The sequence below is a fragment of the Clupea harengus genome, chromosome 9, assembly GCF_900700415.2.
Source record: "Clupea harengus chromosome 9, Ch_v2.0.2, whole genome shotgun sequence".
Taxonomy (NCBI): domain Eukaryota; kingdom Metazoa; phylum Chordata; class Actinopteri; order Clupeiformes; family Clupeidae; genus Clupea; species Clupea harengus.
The window spans coordinates 8,028,761-8,049,251 of record NC_045160.1 but is presented as its reverse complement, the minus strand read 5'-3'; the positions used below and the strand labels follow the sequence as shown (position 1 = coordinate 8,049,251).

The 20,491-nt window shown below is 40.4% G+C and overlaps 1 protein-coding gene across 1 annotated transcript in view; it reads right to left on the bottom strand.

Moving 5' to 3' along the window:
* The window catches only part of timm50 (translocase of inner mitochondrial membrane 50 homolog (S. cerevisiae)), a 40,168-nt gene that overhangs the window by 1,190 nt on the left and 18,487 nt on the right, over positions 1-20,491 (bottom strand). The window contains exons 4-10 of the mRNA XM_012828065.3: positions 12,511-12,532; positions 10,268-10,326; positions 8,997-9,116; positions 8,549-8,653; positions 6,471-6,569; positions 560-716; positions 26-132 (exon numbers count right to left, since the gene is read on the bottom strand). Of these exons, the coding sequence (XP_012683519.1) occupies positions 26-132; positions 560-716; positions 6,471-6,569; positions 8,549-8,653; positions 8,997-9,116; positions 10,268-10,326; positions 12,511-12,532 (669 nt within the window). The remainder of the gene's footprint in view (positions 1-25; positions 133-559; positions 717-6,470; positions 6,570-8,548; positions 8,654-8,996; positions 9,117-10,267; positions 10,327-12,510; positions 12,533-20,491) is intronic.

The following is a 20,491-nucleotide window of genomic DNA, read 5'->3' as shown; positions in this document are numbered from 1 at the left end:
TTTGTGTATATAAAGTAAAGTTCACCTGTGCCAGCTGTGCTTGTCTTCGCTTGAAGGCTTCAATAGGGTCCTCCTCAAGGGCATAATTCTCTAGCACTGTGCGGACATCATCAACTCCGCTGATTGCAATGGCTACCAGAGACAGAAACCCACTGTTAGGATTTGTGCACAGTATGGATGCACAGGTGAATTAGTTCAATCAGTAACAGCTGATAAAACCAACACTAGAAATGTACTTTTGCAAGAAAATGCTGAATGTGATTTGCTCAGCAGTAGTAGTCAGCTAACTGTAGCTGCACGGATCAGGCACACAAGTTAAAGCAGTGCACAGGAAACTGTGACAGAATTGTGAGGCATGAACTATGCAAGAACACAATGTATGGATGAATAGAAACGTCACTGCATTTCCATAACGATACAGTCTCTCATCAGCAATGCTGTGTTTACACTATAGTCAGCTGACATTATTGGAAATATTATTTGATGCCAGTGCATGGCGTAGTGAGTATCTCAACAGAAGGGATAGCAGACACATTCTAAAGCAACCAAACCCACGCACTCTTCAGGAAGGCAGCCAGGTCGTAGAGAGTGCGGTCTTCAGAGTTTCCATCCCACTTGCGAAGCGCCATGCCATTGAAAGGCTGCAGGTTGAAAGCTTCCCGTTTGCAGTCCACCACGATTACTTTAGAGGTGTCTCTGTTCAGACAAGATACATCCTGCAAAAGACAAATCCATCAAAAGGATGTACAAAACGACTTACAAAAGGTAGCCCTGGAATCAATGACACCTTAACAAACAGCACAATTATGTAATTAACTTAATATTTGTCATAATGTAAGTTAAAATGAGTTGTTATTCAGTGTTCATGTCAGGAAACAGCTTTGAGGATTTGAGATTGAAATCCTGACTTGAAGTGTAATGGTAGCCCATTTTTCAATGCCCTAGGTTCTGCAGAAACAATTCCCATAAAGTACATACTTATCCAAATAATCCATGCACAGAAATGGTGCTGATATTATTATTATTATTATTATTATTATTATAATAATAATTGTATTATTTGACATACAGTTGTCAAGCAGTTATTTCTTTCCGCATTCAAACAGACAGCATCTTCTCTTCACACACTGGTCCTTAATGCAGTTGGTGTAAACTCTATTGTGCAAATGATGGTATAGCCATACCTAATTGTGTCCCTATTATAAATCTGCTTACATGATTTAAAATCATCTCTTGATAAGTAGAACACATGTCAAATCAGTAACGCCGTTTCCTGTGTATAACTAAAATAGCAATAGAGGCTGGGGGCGTCAGGTAATCCAATTATCAATGTAAATAATGACTCTATAGGTCTCACTAGACAGTTATGACCAGTAGAGTACTGAACACAAGCACATGTGCAGTAGTCAGAACTATATGCCATCTTTCACAACTGCAGTAGCTTGAAGTTGACACTGTTCATATTTGGTCTGAATCAGCTTGTCTGTTGCAGTTTTAAATAGATAATGTGGGGTAATGGCATTATATCAAGTCACCCAGTGAACAATTAAAAAACTGTTGCGGATATTAAATGCCTCCCTGCCAATTCGATCAGTTAAATCAGGGTTTGTGAATCTGAAAGCCAAGTTCACAAGCGTTCCCTACCCCATCTAGTGGGCATTCTGAGAAGTCCAAGAGTAAACACTTGAACTAAATATTTAAGTAAATGTGCAACCTCAGTTGTGGAACATGAAATGGTTTTAATAGGAGTGCTTCTGTATCAAAAGACTTGCCCCAATCTAGATGGTAACAGACACCATGCAGCAGGAAGAGAAAGCTTTGAACAGTGATCCTGAAGGCCTGATCAGAGCTATATGCTCATTATATATGAAATACAAATGTAAAGATTTGTTAATTGAGGATGGAAATTACTAACTGAATGTAGAGCAGACCACTCTCTACTGGAAAACAAAGAGTCATTTTTACAAACAGTCACACAACCAGTCATTTTGCAATGGAAAAGTCACAGCAACAAGTAGAGGGCTGTTTGCTGGTTCTAAAAAACAGGATCCTTTACCCCTACCAAGCACACCCACACAGACATACAGACACACTTTCCCCTGCACCAGCCTGCCTTAAAAGTTAGTCTAGCTGAGCAGATGGACAGGGACGCCATGTTGGCTCTATCAGCGGGGTCATCTGTATCCCCATGAACTGCAGACAAAAGCCCCAGAGGGAGGAGGGAGAGGGGGTGGGCCACTACACAGGATGCTGAGGCACACGTCAGCCTGTTCTCTAAAGCCCCTTTCAAATAAGAATTAAATTATTGTTAATAATGTGTCAGATAAAAACAATCCGTAACCGATAACTAATTGCCATTCTAAGCACTGCCAGCTAAGATTTCTAGTATAGATACAGCATCATATTTGTAGTATTAGGACTAAAACTGAGCAATAATTCCAGGCAAAGTCCCCCCCCCTCCTCCTTGCTCTTTTCAAAGACAGGAATCTTGTTGCTGGCATTCCTACTCAAGCCGTGGCAGAATACTGTTGTTAATGTTACTAGGTCGATAGGTTACTACAACTAGGGGATATTCATGAGAATTGGTCAAACAACCAAGAAGGAGTTCAAAAAAGTTGCTTTTAAAGAAAGTTGAAAATGGTGCTTACCGTAATTTCCGGACTATTGAGCGCACCTGAATATAAGCCTCACCCACTGAATTTTTCAAAAATAATTATTTTTAACATAAATAAGCCGCACATGTCTATAAGCCGCAGGTGCCTACCGGTACATTGAAATAAATGAACTTTACACAGGCTAAAATTAATATCAAAAGTAATACAATAGTGATGCATATTATTAGTTTTGCCAGTTACGATAAGTGCACTGTTGCTTTAAGAGAGCACAGTTGCAAGAGTCAATCAGAAGCTAGAACGTTAGATTGAAGACAGAGAGATAGAAGAAAGACGCTAGTTTGAAACCAGTGAGCTAAAGAACTTGAAAAGACTGGATTTGTATTGTAGTAAACTTTTATTTTCTAAAGTGTTTTGAGTTGTGTTCTGTCTACGCCGGTAAACTGTGGTTATTTTGACATTAGCTAAGTTATTGAGAGATACTGAGAAATCGCGTGGAGCTAAGCATCCATGCGGCTGCATCCATGCTAGCATCCTAGCTCCACAAAGCCACCGTAAACACAAAGCAACCGTATACAGTCACAGGTATCATAATCCATAAATTAGCCGCGTCATTGTTTAAGCCGCGAGGTTCAGAGCATGGGAAAAAAGTAGCGGCTTATAGTCCGGAAATTACGGTAATTGAAAATGGTAACAACATTTTGAGAAAATGGGCCAATCAGATTGAAGAGTTCTCAGGGCATCGGAGGAAAGAATTTTTGTTTCCACATCATTTGGAACAGTGCTTTTGGTTTCAATCAAGCAGCATCCACAGGGCATGGTGGTGTAAAATAATAATAATAATAATAAACTTTATTTATATAGCACCTTTCATGCAAAAGAATGCAGCTCAAAGTGCTTAACAGCAAATACATTACGTGCACAAAGAAATTACATGCAGTGATCCACATAAAAATAGACATCAAATAAACATTAAAAACTAGGATATAGTGCAAAAAATAAAATAAAAAATAATAATAATTATTAAAATGAGCATAAAAACAGTGATAGAGTGCATATAGATGAGAAAAAAAATGTAATACATAAAATGCATAACATAAGATAGAAAATAAAACTCTGCAGACATATTTCATCTAACCCCTTAATATCACGTTATATCATGATGAAGATCAAAGTAAGACACAAAAAAATGATATAATTAAATTAAATTAAAAGTATATATATATATATATATATATATATATATATATATATATATTGTGCAAAGTCGTAGCTAGTTAAAGGCTAAGGTGAAGAGGTATGTTTTTTTTTTTTTCTTCCCTGATGTCTATAGGCAGTATGTTCCATAGCTTTGGGGCGTAATTGACAAAGGCTGCGTCCCCGATTTTCTTACGGCTGCTGCTGGGAACCTCCAATAAACCAGCATTCGATGATCACAGTGTTCTTGAAGGCAAGTATTTGACTAGAAAGTTAGCAATGTAACTTGGTCCTAGCCCATTAAGGGCTTTGTATATAAGGAGAAGGACCTTAAAATAAATTCTAACGGTTACTGGAAGCCAGTGCAGAGCAGCTAAAACTAGACTAATGTGCTCTCTCCTCTTTGTTCTGGTTAATAGCCGAGCTGCAGTTTTGAATGAGCTGAAGTCTCTCAGTTGTTTTTTCGTCACCTTGTTAATGTGAGACTTGAAGCTTAAATCTGAATCTAAAATAACACCAAGATTTGTAACCTCAGATTTAATCCAGGGAGTTAATTTCCCCAGATTATTAAACAGAATTTCTCTTTTTGTTTTAGGGCGACTAGTAGGATCTCAGTTTTGTCCTTGTTTAACTTACATTAATTATTAAATTAATAAATTGCTCATCCACTCATTTATCGCCAAAAGACAGATAGTAAAGGAGTTTATAGCTGCAGCATCATTTGGTTCAGCAGAGATGTACAGTTGCGTGTCATCCGCATAACTATGGAAACATACATTGTGTTCTCTAATGATGTCCCCAAAATAGAGTGACAGTCTTCCTTGTTTAAAATTCCCTTCTGCACAGGTTTTTCACTCAATAGCTCCAAAGCACCCCCAGACAATCATGTTTTCTCCACCATAATTTAGAATTAGATAACATACTGTGCTATTGAACCGCAGGAGGTTACAGAAAACAGCCCTTTGTATGCCTATATAGATATATAATATAAAAACAGCCCTTTGTATGCCTATATAGATATATAATATAAAAACAGCCTTTGTATGCCTATATAGATACATAATTTAAAAACAGGCCTTTGTATGCCTATATAGATATAATTTAAAAACAGGCCTTTGTATGCCTATACAGGGCGGTAGTGGAGGGTAAACGCACGTAAACGCCATTTACGCACCTCTGGAATTTTGGAAATAGCGTTTACGCACCTCTAAATAGCGTTTACGCACCTCAAAGATCCCTGCGCCTTGTATTCTGCCGTTGGAATAATCCGAAATAAATTTGGTGTCATTTATAATCACCTAAGACTAAGTTTCATATTGTTGAACATATAAACGCCGTAGTCTGAATCATTTTCTTCTGCGCTGTATTATGGTCTGTGACCCTCCAATCGGTGCCTTGCGGCTGTGGCGGCGACACCAATCAGGATCCAGGAAGTATGTAAACACATACACGTTGTGGATTAGCCTGCCTGACTACCCGTTCGGAATTAATTCATTAGCCATGGATATCAGGCGATTTTTGAAGAGACCATCAATTGCTTTCACTCACACAGATGCCCGCAGAAGGCCTCAAGTACAATGTAAGGAAGATCAATTCACATTTTAAAACGTTGTTTTGGTTCGAACAACATCATATTAAGACAGGGACAAACGCTATTAATAACGTGCTTTCAAATACGACGATGCAGGTAACAAGCAAGCCTTCCCTGTTCCATCTAAATAGGCCTAATAAAACGTACATTATTTCAGCAATCGAAGATGCATGAGTAATTATCCTCACGCATATCGCTGCAGATAAGGCAATTTTATTGAAAATTGTAGACAGATTCTTTGCAAGCCAGTTAGACATAGCTAAGTGAAATGTTTTAGCTTAGCTATAGAATCTTCCATTTTCGCGATCAAGGTAAAATATAAGTGTAGAAGAAGAGCAACAGCAGAACAAGCATAAACCCGACCAGTCGGTTCTCGCACGCTCCCTTCATTGAGGCAGAGGTACTGTTTGCCTCCATAGACATATATGTCTATGTTTGCCTCCCCTTCGAGTTTTTTTGTCAGATCAGCAAGACTAAATAGGTTCTACGCATGCGCTCAACCCAGTTTGTGAGGGATTGCGCAATCTGAGATGAGGCACAGCTCGTCGCTGCCTCACCGTCTCCTGTCTGTTTGAACAGGACAAGCGCAAATTCAGCGATTTTAATTAAAATATTAATATTTACCGTAATGGAATACCAAATCACTAACTGGACCGGAAAATAATCAGAATACCAGTGAAGAAGAAAGTGCCTAGAAGATGAGAACAAGGAGTGCTGCGACCAAACTCGAACCTAGCCAAGCCAATTTGACGTATGTACCCTATGAAATGGAACGTATTGAAATTGAATGTGCAAGAAGCCAGTCTAAAAGACTGTGAAGAGTGCCAGAAGTACTGCCATTCCAGCATGGGACTTTTCCAGCACCACAGTGGACAACAAGAGTGCTGATCCAATGGTGGCGTGGGAACCTCAGGATGCTGACCAATTGTACATTATTTGATTAAAAAAAAGGAAATGCCTTATTTGAAACTTTTGACCGGTAGACTAAATATCTTCTATGAGAGGCTAATTGGGATCCACATAAACAGGTTATTCAACATGCAGGTTGATAGGAAACAAGGAAGACTCACCTTGACATGATGTCCCTCCATGTAGCGCGTGGCGTCTCTGAAAAGGCGATACATGACAAAGCCTTGGGGGTCTATGCTGTCAATGAGGGGATATGCCGTCTGTCGGGAGAGATGGGAAACCATTGGAGATCAAACTTGTAGTATAGTACACTTTCAGGATATGATGCAATCATATGTATGGCGATGTTCTAAACGTTTCCTGTAGGGTGATGACATCGAATTGACTATATTCGACCTTCATGAATCTACAATTTTGCTACACTGTGCCTGAATTAAGAAAAAAGTCCTTCTTTTAGCTTATTTGTTCTTGCCTGACAGCTTACATAATGAAACACAGAGAAAATACATCCATCACAAAGCTTAATGGTCTTAACACATTGTGCAACTAATGTTTTGAGGGTATAATAGTTAAACCAATGAGTTAATTACAGATACAGAAAATTATCATTGCATTAATGCATCACAATGCAAATGTGAAAGATTCAACATCAATGCAAATGGAAAAAAAAAGGAAATAAAAATATATCATGCATTCCAGCATAACAATTCAAACAACTTCATCGTGACGTGCAGCTGTAAAATGGGACCCAAAGAATCCAGCGATTTAATTTCCCCAGATTTGTGTGGGACCCAAAGAATCCAGTGATACCTCATTTTTTTATTTCAATCATATGGTTCAAAAGTTAGTTTTGACCCACTGGTGGTGCTAGAACGTTTGCACACATCAAAATGACTGAATAGAATTCGCGTAGCAGCTCAAATCACTGTGCCAAACTTCCGGATGTCGTGTATTCCCACCCAACTGTATATAACAGGATACTATGGAGCGTGAACCTCCGTGAGAGGAGTAAAGAACATGAGGTCTCATGCCAGTTAAGTTGCTATGAACTATCCTAGTTAGTTAACTGAGGTTGTCAAACCTTTTCCTATTTTAATTGTACAAGTTAAAATGAGGAGACTATAACATCAGGTAGATAACTATCATTTATTATATGGCAACGACAATACGAGCGTTCTGATTGACTAATGGGTAGTCATGCCACCCGCGTATTGCCCTCCTCACCGGTCAATAAGGATCCGTATTGCCCTCTGATGAAAAATTTTAAATGCGCGAAAGGGATCAGTCTCAGTTTTACTATCCAGACGAAAATGAAAACATCAACAGCCATGAGGAAATTCAGAACAAGCGGAGATTTGTTATTGAAAGTGATGATTAAGACTAAAAACTATAGATTGAATCACTTGTGTTGTTACTTTAAATTAAAGCCATTTTAGCTGAGCCGTATTGTCCGTTTTCTATTGATCATTGTAACTTGAAGTTAGCAAGTAATTGGTTGCTACGCAACACCTGAAACACATTGTGTCGTGAGAAGACTTGAGAGCTCAACAAAACGACATGTTTTCTATTTACAATTACCATTTCTTTTCATTTACAAAAAGAAAGAAGTGAAAAATGCCATATAATAAACTAACCTCGACCGTTCAGTCATGCCGATAAAGCATACTACCCCAGAAATATACAGAACTGTTTCATTAGTTACTTAATTGTGTGCTTTGAATACAGCCTAAACTCAATTTAAGTGGATTTTCAAAACAGCCGGCTACTGCATCCCATGATACAACACAATGGCAACTCCAGCAGCAGCGAATATAAATGTAAGTATCTGTAGCATAATTGTCATGAAATGTTGTAGGGATATCTTTGATACAGGTTTTATGAATGTGCTATGCAGTCACCCTTCCAATAAAGTGTAACCTAGTCAGCCAACCTTATCTAGACGGGCATCGAGGAGAACATTTGGGTAATCCTTCACTAAGTAGACATAATGTAAGGGCAGTGATCTATCCCAGTTTAGCTCGGTACTGTACTTTCACATCAGGTGTTAGTGGTCATCCACAGAAGATAATCCATCTTGACCCATTACGCACTGACGCGTTGCCAACTGTTGACTTATCACCCGCTTGTTGTCTCCTTGTGCTCTCAAAAGACTTCTGTAACTACCTGTATACCATCTATTCGATCCTTTTTGATAGTGGACCTTATCTTAGTACGTATACGTTTAGAGGGGGAAACTCACCATGCCTGTCTCTGCAGTGAAGATGACAATTTCATAGAGTGGAGCCAGCTGTTGGAATAAGTAGTCTATGCCAGGTCTCTTCTTGAAGCGCCAGCCTGTGGCCAGCTGTGGAGAGGAGAGGGGCAGAGCAGAGCATTGAGAGCTAAAGACATCACAGTGGGAATCACCTGATTAGATTCATGCACCACTACCATCTAAATGGCATACAGACCCTTACCATGAGATGGTTTTACATATACCATTATTAAACTGCAAAAATACAAGAACAAAACACCATCATGGCAGTCAAAAGCAAAGCTCAAAGCAACTTACTACCTACACTACTCACTTACTACTGTCTGATCTATTCACATTACCTAGGATGACCTAGGGGTGAATATAAAGACAGATTTACTTTAATCTTAGTTAAATCCCAGGAACTGTGAAAAGCCAGGAGAAGTGTACTCACCGACCACTCTGGGTGAAGCAGGACATCGGTGAGCTCCAGCACTAATGTGTATGGAGGCTGATAGTATGGCTCTCGCAGGGGATCTGGAAGAAGCTTAGGACTTGTGGGTTCAATAATCATCTATGGGAAACAGAGGAATAATGAGGAAACAAGCTAGACAGGTTGGAAAACCAAACGAGCGGAAGAGAATAATGCATCTGTCTGTGTGAGCAGAGTAAATGCCAACAGCTGAAGCCACCAGGTGGACTGATGCCTAATAGTAGGGATGCACGATAATATCGGCACGACATCGGTATCTGCAGATAAAAGCTTCAAAACGTAATTATCGGCATTTGCAGATATGAACATTTCTGCCGATGTACCTGGCCGATAAAGTGACGTTCAAATTATGCTCACACGAAGCAAATGTTTTGGTTACTATGAGCGCCAACAACGTAATTCAACACGTCGGTTGTGTGGCAGTACTTCACAGTATCAGAGGATGTTGACATGCTATTTGTTAGGAAACTTTTCAGGAGATGGAAGAGGAGACGACAGCTTGGCCGTAACGTAGGTTACATGCATAGATGCAGACCACCCGCGTGCAACGCTTTGCAACATTACCTGTCGCGCTAATAGAAGTTAATAAGTTGCTAGTTAGCTAGACTACACTAGCTAGTTAGCTTGCATGCTATGTGACACCAGCGAAGTTGATGATCTCATTTGACGGGATGTGAAACGTTATGTCACGAGCCCACGCTATCTGTACATGGCTTACTTTTGCATATATTGAATTTATATAGCTAACTTGGCAATAACCTTACATAGATTAGTCTAGAAATCCTAGAAGGGATGTTATTAAACTGTAAGTCAGTTAACCAACGTTAGCTTCCCAAGTTAGCCAAGTTGCATTTCCAGAGTGTAGTTGTTCAAGTTGGTACTGTTCAAGTATGAAAATTGACGTGAAAATATAAAAAAAATCTGCCATATTTGAAATAATTTCAATAGTTTCATGAGTGAATGTCTATTTCTAAAATTATACAAATCAAGTTTTTAAATGTCCTGTATCTACAGCAATACCCTATCATAATAACGATTCATTCTAGTACAGGAGAGACTTTTCAATAATTAAAAAGCAGAGGTGTATATATCGGTATCGGCAATCGGCCAAAATGAGCTTGTAAATATCGGCATATCGGATATCGGCTGAAATTCAATATCGTGCATCCCTACTTAATAGTCTTTTTTTCATGCCAAGTTCACCAAACTTCTTGCGTTGTCTTCACACTAACCTGTCTGTAGTCTTGGAAGTACTTCAATGTTCTCTTCAGATGTTGAAGAACTGGCGCATCTATAGAAAGAGATAAAATGTTTATCTGCTAAATTTTCAACTGCTAACTTTTTCCAAATCAATATAAAAAATCTAAAAGTTAACAATCAAAATCACAAATTCAGAACAAATTCGGTCATCTAGAGGATAATAACAAATTCAAGTTAGCTTACTAAAAATCAGTGAATACCATAAATTAGATTAGATTCAACTTTATTGTCATTGCACAGAGTACAAGTACTGAGACAACGAAATGCAGTTTAGCATCCAACCAGAAGTGCAAAATAGCAAAAAAAGTGCAGAGTATGTGCATATGTAAAGTGGAGTAAGTGAATAAATAAATATATATGTACAGTAAGAAATAGATATATGATATGAACAGAATTGGGACTAGCAGCAGTTGAGGTAAGAAGTGTAGTATATAGTATATAGTATATAAAAAGTGCAGGTGTAAGTATTAGTGGTGGTAATAAGTGAAATGAAGTGAATGAGGTATTAGTAATACAATGTTTAAGAAGTATTGTATGGTGTAAGTACGATTAATACAGTTATTACAATAATAAGTGGGATGTACAGTAGTAAAAAAAAAAAAATCACATGAATTAAATGAAAACAACAAATATTACACACAGACATCTTTTTATCCTTAGTAATGGGTCCATTTGACTGTAGATGGTCATGTGGGAAATGATCCACTGTTCTGCATTAGTTTGACATTTTCCACAACAGCTGACTCAGCTCATTGAGACTTTGAGCTGTCAAAACAGATTTGGGATGACTCAGTGTTTAATTCTAAACGTTTTCTTTTCTAAATCTAGAAATAGTTTTTTGAAAGTATTCTGTGTGTTCCATTTTGCCCAGACAAAAGATGTGGTTGCAGTGTCAGTATCAGATATATACTGTACGTAGATAATCAATTGATCTTCTCATATGGCAGTGAATCGCTTAGATAGTGAGTTAAGCATGAGAAATCTTTATTATTACTGTCTCTCCCATATAGTAGGGCCATTGCCTGCGGATGTTAACATCTATGACACCATCTCTCTCAATCTTAACTTATTATAAAATAGTCATTTTTTTTATTATTATAAGACAACCTACTAGGATAGCTAGCTCTGTACAATCATTTTGGCTCTTTTCTTCCCTTCCAGACTGCTGAAATTTGATTGCCCACTGGCAGCCATTTTTGTGAAGTTCTTCATGACAATTTTATTTTAAATGTATAGCTTAAGTGGTTCTTCAGATACTGTGTTGGTTCAGTTAAAGCATCCCCTATGGATGACATTTCACAAAATTTGATGTGCTTCCATGATTGTGGTGGTGATTTAAATGTACCAGATTCCATGAAATTTGAACTTTTTACATCCGAAGACATTGGCCATAGTCTCAATAGGAACCATGCCTTAAAATCTCATTGGCTCATAACTTTGAACAGAACTTTCCACAAGGTGGAGTCCATCTCAATCAAAGGAGTCACAAAAACGTCCACCATTTGAAGCCATACGTCCGGCGACCAAACAAGGCTAAGGATATCGACATTCTAATGTTGAGTATCCCATTGGAGGCTGACGTTGATGAATGTAGCTGTTTGTTCAGCACAGTACATTAGGACTATTTACGGTCATGTGAAGTTGAAAATAACCAAATGTAGTGTTTTATGTTAATCTTTCTGCTGAAGGTGGGGTGGTTACGCCTGAGCATACATACTGCAAAGCGGCTGAAATAGGTGAGTGAACGACCTTGTACAGAGAAGAGAGAGTATATATGCAGTAGATGCTGAATGTTTTTTGTGCGTGTTTTTTCAATTTCAGGCATTCCCACTGACCCCATGTTTAGAGGAGGTGGTACATTTTCTATATTGTACTAGTCTTAGTTAACGTATCAATTTCTTCCGCTTTTGACCTGTTGATTATTTATCATCATTATTATTATTATTATTATTATTATTATTATTATTATTCTTCACTGTCTTTTTGTATAAAGTCTCTAACTTTGGAGGGGAACTTTCCTTGTTTTGTTGTAATATACAGGACAGTGCAGAGCTACCGTGCAAAGCTATGGTAAACTTGAGTCAAGTGATTTATGAATATACCATTGCTAAAGCATTCAATTTCATGCAGCAGTGGTATATGGAATTCCATATACCACTGTCTCTTGTGTGCTATTGCATAATTATACAGCAATACTGAAGAGACTGGAACTTACCTTTATCAAATTCATCTGGAATCTGAAAAATAAAACAGCGTACCATTGTTAGCCACATGGAGTTATCTAATCTCAGTGTGTGTGATTAGCAGCCTACTTGTTTATGAAGGTAAGCCATGGTATACGCCTCTCAAGACCAATCAACCAATTAATTGGTTAGACATCCTGCCCCTTTAACAATAGACTAACATTAGGGAACCCTTCAGAATTTCTTCAGAAGGGGTAGTGTGCCATGCAGCAGAGAGGCTATGCATACCAATGGACTGATTTGATTAGCTATAGCTCAGCCACAGAACAGAGGCGCGACACAACCCTATAATCATTATGAGAGGGAGCACTACTGGCACTTGTCTTGCATTTTGTCTCACCTATTTCACGGGCCACCCCTGAAGTAGGCTATTCAAATGAATTTACCATTAAAATGTAATTGATGCATTTTTTAAACAATGTTTTGTATGGCATATATATATATATTTTTTAAACATGGTACAAAACCTTTCAGGTGCTACAAGGTGCGGAACAACAAGTCAGACTGTGATTGGCACACCAGTGAAGACACAAATCAAATGAACCGTGAGGTAATCCCAAATTCCCAATGCCAAAAGCCCTTTCCCCCTACCCCAACCAACATAACGTCATATGATGCCGTTTCATTCATTGACACTTTCCATTCCACCCCCCCCCCCCCACCCCCTCATTGGTTTATAAGAAGTTCATATTGCAAAACTGGAAAAACCAAGAAACAAAAACAGAGATCATTAATGAAATATCTTGTGAGTATTGAAAAGACAATGGGCCTCATTCTCGAACGCAGTTAAGAAGAATTTAAGAGGAATTTAAGAGGAATTGGATTTAGGACAACATTTGGCATTCATGAAAGTTTTCTCATCTGGGATTTGCTCTGAACTTCAGAAGACTTTCCGAACTCGAAATAGCAGTCGTAACTCGGCCAGAGTTTTCTCAAATGCGATTCCTTAAAAAACCACAAGATGGCCCCGTGGGCCATCTTGTGGTTTTTTGGGGAATCGCATTTAAGAAAACTCTCCGTGTTAATGAATTTGTGAGAAATCGTTGGTGATTGCGTTCACATCAACTCTACAGATCCTCGGATTAAAGTATCATTAACAATTACGTTTCACATGTAGGCCTATAGTCATGATTCTACGAGGCACTGTGATGTCATAAAATAAATAAAAGCACTAGACCGGAATGCTGCGCTCGTCTAGTGAGCGTCGTTTGGCACTGCCGTCTGTGCAAGTACGGCAATCCAGAATTTTCAAGTAGTTCCACGTTGGTGGAACGAACTGCCTAGCACTACCAGAGCAGGCGCGTCCCTCTCTACCTTTAAGAAGCTTTTGAAGACCCAACTCTTCAGAGAGCACCTCCCTTCCTAACTGGCACTTCGACTAGTGCTTAACTTGCACTTATAGCAGTTACATTCCTGCACTTCGTTTTTATTTCCTATTTCGTTTTTCTATTTCTTATGTAAAGTAGTATTTATTGTTACACTAGGTCTCTATTGCTCGTAGCTTGACTGTTCTATCCCTTGTACGTCGCTTTGGACAAAAGTGTCTGCTAAATGACTAAATGTAATGTACACGAACACTGCAAATGTAAGTGAATAAATAAATAAGCACTAAACTCAATTACGTTGATATAGCTATAGTGGAATAGAATGGACACATCTACATCCTGCAACAGTCCATCTCTGCACCGTTCAAGTCATAGACATATATAGTTGAAGTTAGATCTGCGTTTACTCGAGGGTGATCGCTTTCCGCTTTGACATGACTCGTTTACGAGTTGCTTTCGTGTAGATTCGGTCGATTCCGACTGCACACGTCACTACGGTTGCGTGCCCTTATAAGGAGCTGGCAGGGCGTGTATGTATGCAAATTCAGGAGCACGAGAACGCGCTTTCAATTTAAGAAAACTCTTCCGGGGGAGCACAGCCCAGAAAACTTCTGCTGCGTAGGACCACATTTTCAAGCGTGCATGAATTTGGCGGATGTCTTTTGCTTACGTTGTTTTTCCGAAGCCCGTAAGAAACATTTCAGAAGAAACTTCAGAAAATGTTCGAGAATGAGGGCCAATGTCGGTAGACACTAACAAAGAGAAACAAGATTTAAAAAAAGTTGTGGAATTCAATTTATGAAGCTTTGTAGATTGAGTGGAGCTGGAAAACCACCCAGCATCACTAAGCATCACTTTATTTGAGATGATATTGGTCTTGAATCTCAAATGCAATCTTTGTACCACATCCCGCCAATGCGATAATAGCATTGCCATACATTTTAAAGGCTTTTCCTTGCGATGAATACACTGAAAAATAAAATTTCTGTTAGTACCCAAAAAGTGAAATGTTCAGGTGTTCTCTCAGTCCCAGCATTAGTAAGAAAGCGTAATCATTCTGCCACCAAATTATATTAAAAAACGACTTCACAGCATGATTATTTGACAGGGATCGTAAAAATAAGCCTTTAAGGTTTATGACAACGCTATTATGATAATGTGGTGCAAAGACTGGATTCGAGGTTCCAGACCATTTTTTTTCTCTACTTTTACACAGCTTTTTCTGATATCTTCTGTTATTTTCCTGGTTTCCTGCTTCTTCAACTGGTTAGTCTGTTGTTGTTGTTGTTCTCAGAAATAAAGGCTCAATCTTTCCAACAATATTTAGTGCTGATGCTCCAAATGGAGGGCTGAATAGAGATACTGTACTTTATTGATACACACGTAGCCCAAAGAAGAGCCACTGAACACAGGAGTGATGGATGCAGAAAATGTGTCTTTGTAGACGATGTAGAATTTCCATGAATCCATTTAAAACCAGCCATTTCCAACTGTAATAATGCGGAATATTTTACACCATCCACACTATATTTCTCATAAATTCTATTCACTACACAAACATATATATACAAACATTCATCCTGCTCCTGATCATTACCACCAGTTGAGACACGTTGGGTGGCTTTAGGCTAACTGTGGTGCACCTCCTGCGATTGACTGCTGCAATCAAAGTCCAGACTATGCTCAGTCTCAGGGACCGTCCACACGGAACCAGGATTGCCTCAATCCGGGCACAGTTTTTGTCGGATCTGCCTTTCGTCCACACGAACGTGGCGGGTTGGGTCCCCGAATCCAGACCTTTTTTAATCCAGGCTCCAGAGTGGATACATTTCGACACGCCAGCGGATCTGTGTTCGTGTGAACGACCGATACACACATATTCAGACACGATGACGTCATTGCCCCACGTGAACGCACCACGCCCTGCCTCGCAACCTCAGCCTAAACCCTTAACCCTGCTGCGTCACTTCATAACAGTCTCAGTCTCACTGAGTTTTTCTCTGCTGGTTGTCATGAAGACCCTACAGTATACAACTGCTAAATTGTCAATGTTGGCTTGGAGTTGACTTGTGCACACTAAGGATGGTTTGCCAGGGTCACTTCATGCATCGAGGTTCAGCGCTCAAGTGAAAATGTCAGCAGGCAGTCACAAACAACCACCTACTAAATCAGCTCTCTGATCTGTGGGTCTACAGTCACTACTGCTGGTGCCGTCCTTCTGGTTTTTACCACCCAAGAGTTAACCAAGACTCGCACCCTCTTGCACACTGTCCATGTGGACATTTGTCCAGCACCTACTGTGTCATGTGACACCATGCAGTTTGCACCTTTTTTTCCTTCTATAAATAAAATTCTTATTATTTTCTTGTTTTGGTGGCGGGAGAAACTGTTCCCAACTTAATTACACCTCCTGCTTTTTCACATCTCCTAAAAGTGCATACACACATACAACATTAACACTCGCAACATTTGGTTAAGAGTACAAAAAAAAACCTCATGGCCTCACTAGCAAGGGTAGTGATATCAAGTATTGACTACCTTTCAATCACAAACTTGAGGAACAAGTCTTGATGTATTCGAAACATGACAAATCCTTGCTTGCATGTAGGGACGCAACATGACAAAGGCCTCATTATGGCTGATTTAATTTAAATGGACACAAATGGCCAAATCACAACAATATGAAAGGAGATGATCAGAAATCGTATAGGAGAAACCAATTAAAAGATGATCAGATCGAATCAAAACGAATTAGAAGAGTCATTCACAAAAGTCCCTTAGCACCTACGTACGCGAGCGTAGTCAAGAAGACTCCTAACTCACAAAGACCAATTCCCAAATAAATGGAAAACGTTTCTGTTACGCCCCTCTACACCCCTACTGGCTTTGCAGTGGCAGTGCAACAGTCTTTGGGTGGTGAATGGATGTAATAAGCTTGATTGTCTGAGGGTGTGGATAAAAGCCATGCTGTTTGCTCTCAGAGGCGGCTCGCATTCCCACCATGCTTTGGAGGCTGGTGAACACCATGCGTTTGGTGCTGGTGTTTTGCAGACACCATTTTAGCCACTACTTTTAAGTAATATAGAAAAAAATACTTTATTTTCGTACAACTCTGTGGTCTGTCTGCTCACGAGCCGGGTCGTAACAGTTTCCATCATTCCACATTACAATGTTTTTGAATGCAGATACAGCATTACTGTAAAGATACGGTCTCAGTTGCAAGGGAATAATTATAGCGCTGGTAACAGATATACGTCACAAACCAAATGATACGGCCTACTTAGTGGCGCATTTAAACTGAATGTAACGTTTTATAGTAGCAAATAAACTCTTGTCTACACAAACATATATCATACAAATTAATGTATTCTTTCATTTGTAGCCAATGTCATTAATTTATCATTCTTTGCGGTAGGCTATGAAGCGCATGCCGACTCACGAACCTGTCTGTCTCTCACCAACTCACTGAGGTCATTGAAAGGAAGCTTGACATCAGCCATGGCTTAGGAGTTTGAGTTTTTCCTTAGTAAAAGTTGGTCTCAGCAGCTGCGTGAACAAGATTTTGTAGAAATCTTTTAGAGTGACTTAGTAAGACAAAAAGCATTGTGGCTACAGAGCCTAAATGGCATGTTATTCTGTGCCTTTGAAAATGATTAACACCCTGGCAAGACCTTAAAGCAAAGGTGCCAAAATTGCGAGAACTGACTGAATTCTCTCGGCAACCCACTTCGGTGCCAAATAGTGGACAAAGGTGTGAAAACTAGCACTATGGCACATGCCTCATTCCATAGAACCCACCAACAAGGCCACAATGCTCTTTCAAGTCCTGTCTGAGATCAGTAAGAACAGAGTTTCTGTCACCTGCACCATGGGAGAGAAGTGTGCCCTATGGTAGTCTGCACTTTCCCAGGCAAACACCTCAGGCCCTTACTGACACAAGTCACTGCTGCCTGTGAAGTGTGTCATGGCACCATTTGCTGACCAGCAACACTTCATTACATAACCACAGTAGAGCACTTTCCTGGGATTGAATCTATTTTGATTTACATAATCCCTCAAGTTGAATAGAGTTGTGCAGCAGGCTACATTTCTGTTGTGTTTTGGGCAACCTGTGTTCAGGTGCAGTTGTTGTCTCTGGGGGCTGGTAAGTTTGATAAGTGAATGATGGAACATTCCATTTTTTAACACCCTGGCTAGACCTTAAAAAGCAAAAGGTGGCAAAATTCCGAGAACTGACTGAATTCCCTCTCCAACCAGTGCCAAATACAAAAAAAAACAAGGCTGACTTCGGCCAGTTTTATTGTCGCACAATGACACACAGCAACGCACACGTGCATATATTAGGTGGCGACACAGGACACACACACGCAGGCCGAGGTCGGCGTGAATTTGACTTCTGCATTTTTCCCATCCCGGACTGTCCTTCCTCCAGGACCCCAGGAGCAGTGGGCAGCTTTTTAAGCGCCTGGGGACCAAGTCAAGTGAACCGTCCATCTTGGTCGGGGACGGACAGGTTCTGTTGCATGTTTTTCTGTTGGGGTTTTTAGTGAAGGAAACCCCTTGTGAACACCGGGAGAACATGCAAACTCCACACAGAAAGGCCCGGGAGATAGCCCACCTGAGCACTGAAGGTCTGGGGAAGACCTGCCCCCCAGAGCCAACAGCGCCCCATGCGGGAATCGAACCCATGAACTTCTTGTTGTGAGGCGGCAGTGCAAGCACCTGAGCCACAATGGTGGACAAAGGTGTAAAAAACAGCACTATGGCACATGCCTAATTCCATAAAACCCACCAACAAGGCCACAATGCTCTTTCAAGTCCTGTCTGAGATCAGTAAGAACAGAGTTTCTGTCACCTGCACCATGGGAGAGAAGTGTGCCCTATGGTAGTCTGCACTTTCCCAGGGAAACACCTCAGGCCCTTACTGACACAAGTCACTGCTGCCTGTGAAGTGTGTCATGGCACCATTTGCTGACCAGCAACACTTCATTACATAACCACAGTAGAGCACTTTCCTGGGATTGAATCTATTTTGATTTACATAATCCCTCAAGTTGAATAGAGTTGACATGTGAGTGGACTAACATTACCTTCATGTACGGCAAAACAAATTCAAAATTGATTTGGTCTTCAAAGCATCTACCTTTGCCGTCTTGAAGCTCATAATTTGACGCCTACACATTCTGCAGCAGGCTACATTTCTGTTGTGTTTTGGGCAACCTGTGTTCAGGTGCAGTTGTTGTCTCTGGGGGCTGGTAAGTTTGATAAGTGAATGATGGAACATTCGATTATTAACACCCTGGCTAGACCTTAAAGCAAAGGTGCCAAAATTCTGAGAACTGACTGAATTCCCTCTCCAACCAGTGCCAAATACAAAAAAAACAAGGCTGACTTCCGCCAGTTTTATTGTCGCACAATGACACACAGCAACGCACACGTGCATATATTAGGTGGCGACACAGGACACACACACACGCAGGCCGAGGTCGGCGTGAATTTGACTTCTGTATTTTTCCCATCCCGGACTGTCCTTCCTCCAGGACCCCAGGAGCAGTGGGCAGCTTTTTAAGCGCCCGGGGAACAAGTCAAGTGAACCCTCCATCTTGGTCTGGGACGGACAGGAGAGTGTTCTGTTGGGGTTTTTAGTGGAGGAAACCCCTTGTGAACACGGGGAGAACATGCAAACTCCAAACAGAAAAGCCCGGGAAATAGCCCACCTGAGCACTGACAGTCTGGGGAGGACCTGCCCCCAAGAGCCAACAGCGCCCCATGCGGGAATCGAACCTATGCCCTTCTTGCTGTGAGGCGGCAGTGCAAGCACCTGAGCCACAATAGTGGACAAAAGGTGTAAAAACCAGCACTATGGCACATGGCACATGCCTCATTCCATAAAACCCACCAACAAGGCCACAATGCTCTTTCAAGTCCTGTCTGAGGTCAGTAAGAACAGAGTTTCTGTCACCTGCACCATGGGAGACAAGTGTGCCCTATGGTAGTCTGCACTTTCCCAGGGAAACACCTCAGGCCCTTACCGACACAAGTCACTGCTGCCTGTGAAGTGTGTCATGGCACCATTTGCTGTCTTGAAGCTCATAATTTGACGCCTACACAAACTGCAGCAGGCTACATTTCTGTTGTGTTTTGGGCAACCTGTGTTCAGGTGCAGTTGTTGTCTCTGGGGGCTGGTAAGTTTGATAAGGGAAGGATGGAACATTCCATTTCTCAACAATTTCTCAGGAAAGACATTTATCCACTTAAGTGGTTTGTGGAGAGGTTTAACTGCTGACATAACATTATCAGCAAACCATATTACTATGTCTGAGTTACACACATCAAACTTGCTGATTAGAATCAGGGTAGAAGCCCAAACCGGTGTGCCAAATTACACAACCTTTTCCCCGCACAGTTCCAGGGGCTGCCATAGCCAGAACATGTTGCAATATAGCTGCAAGCATGAGGGAGCTAAGGAGTCTAGTAGGAGAGGGTTGGAAAACACGATGGAAACTTGATGGCATTATGTCAAGAATATGGCTGTAAGCACGCACAGCAAGTTTAGAGTTTCAAATGACCAAATACCCGTATCAATATCCAATAGGCTGTAATGGACGTACGAAATCTAAAATCCATC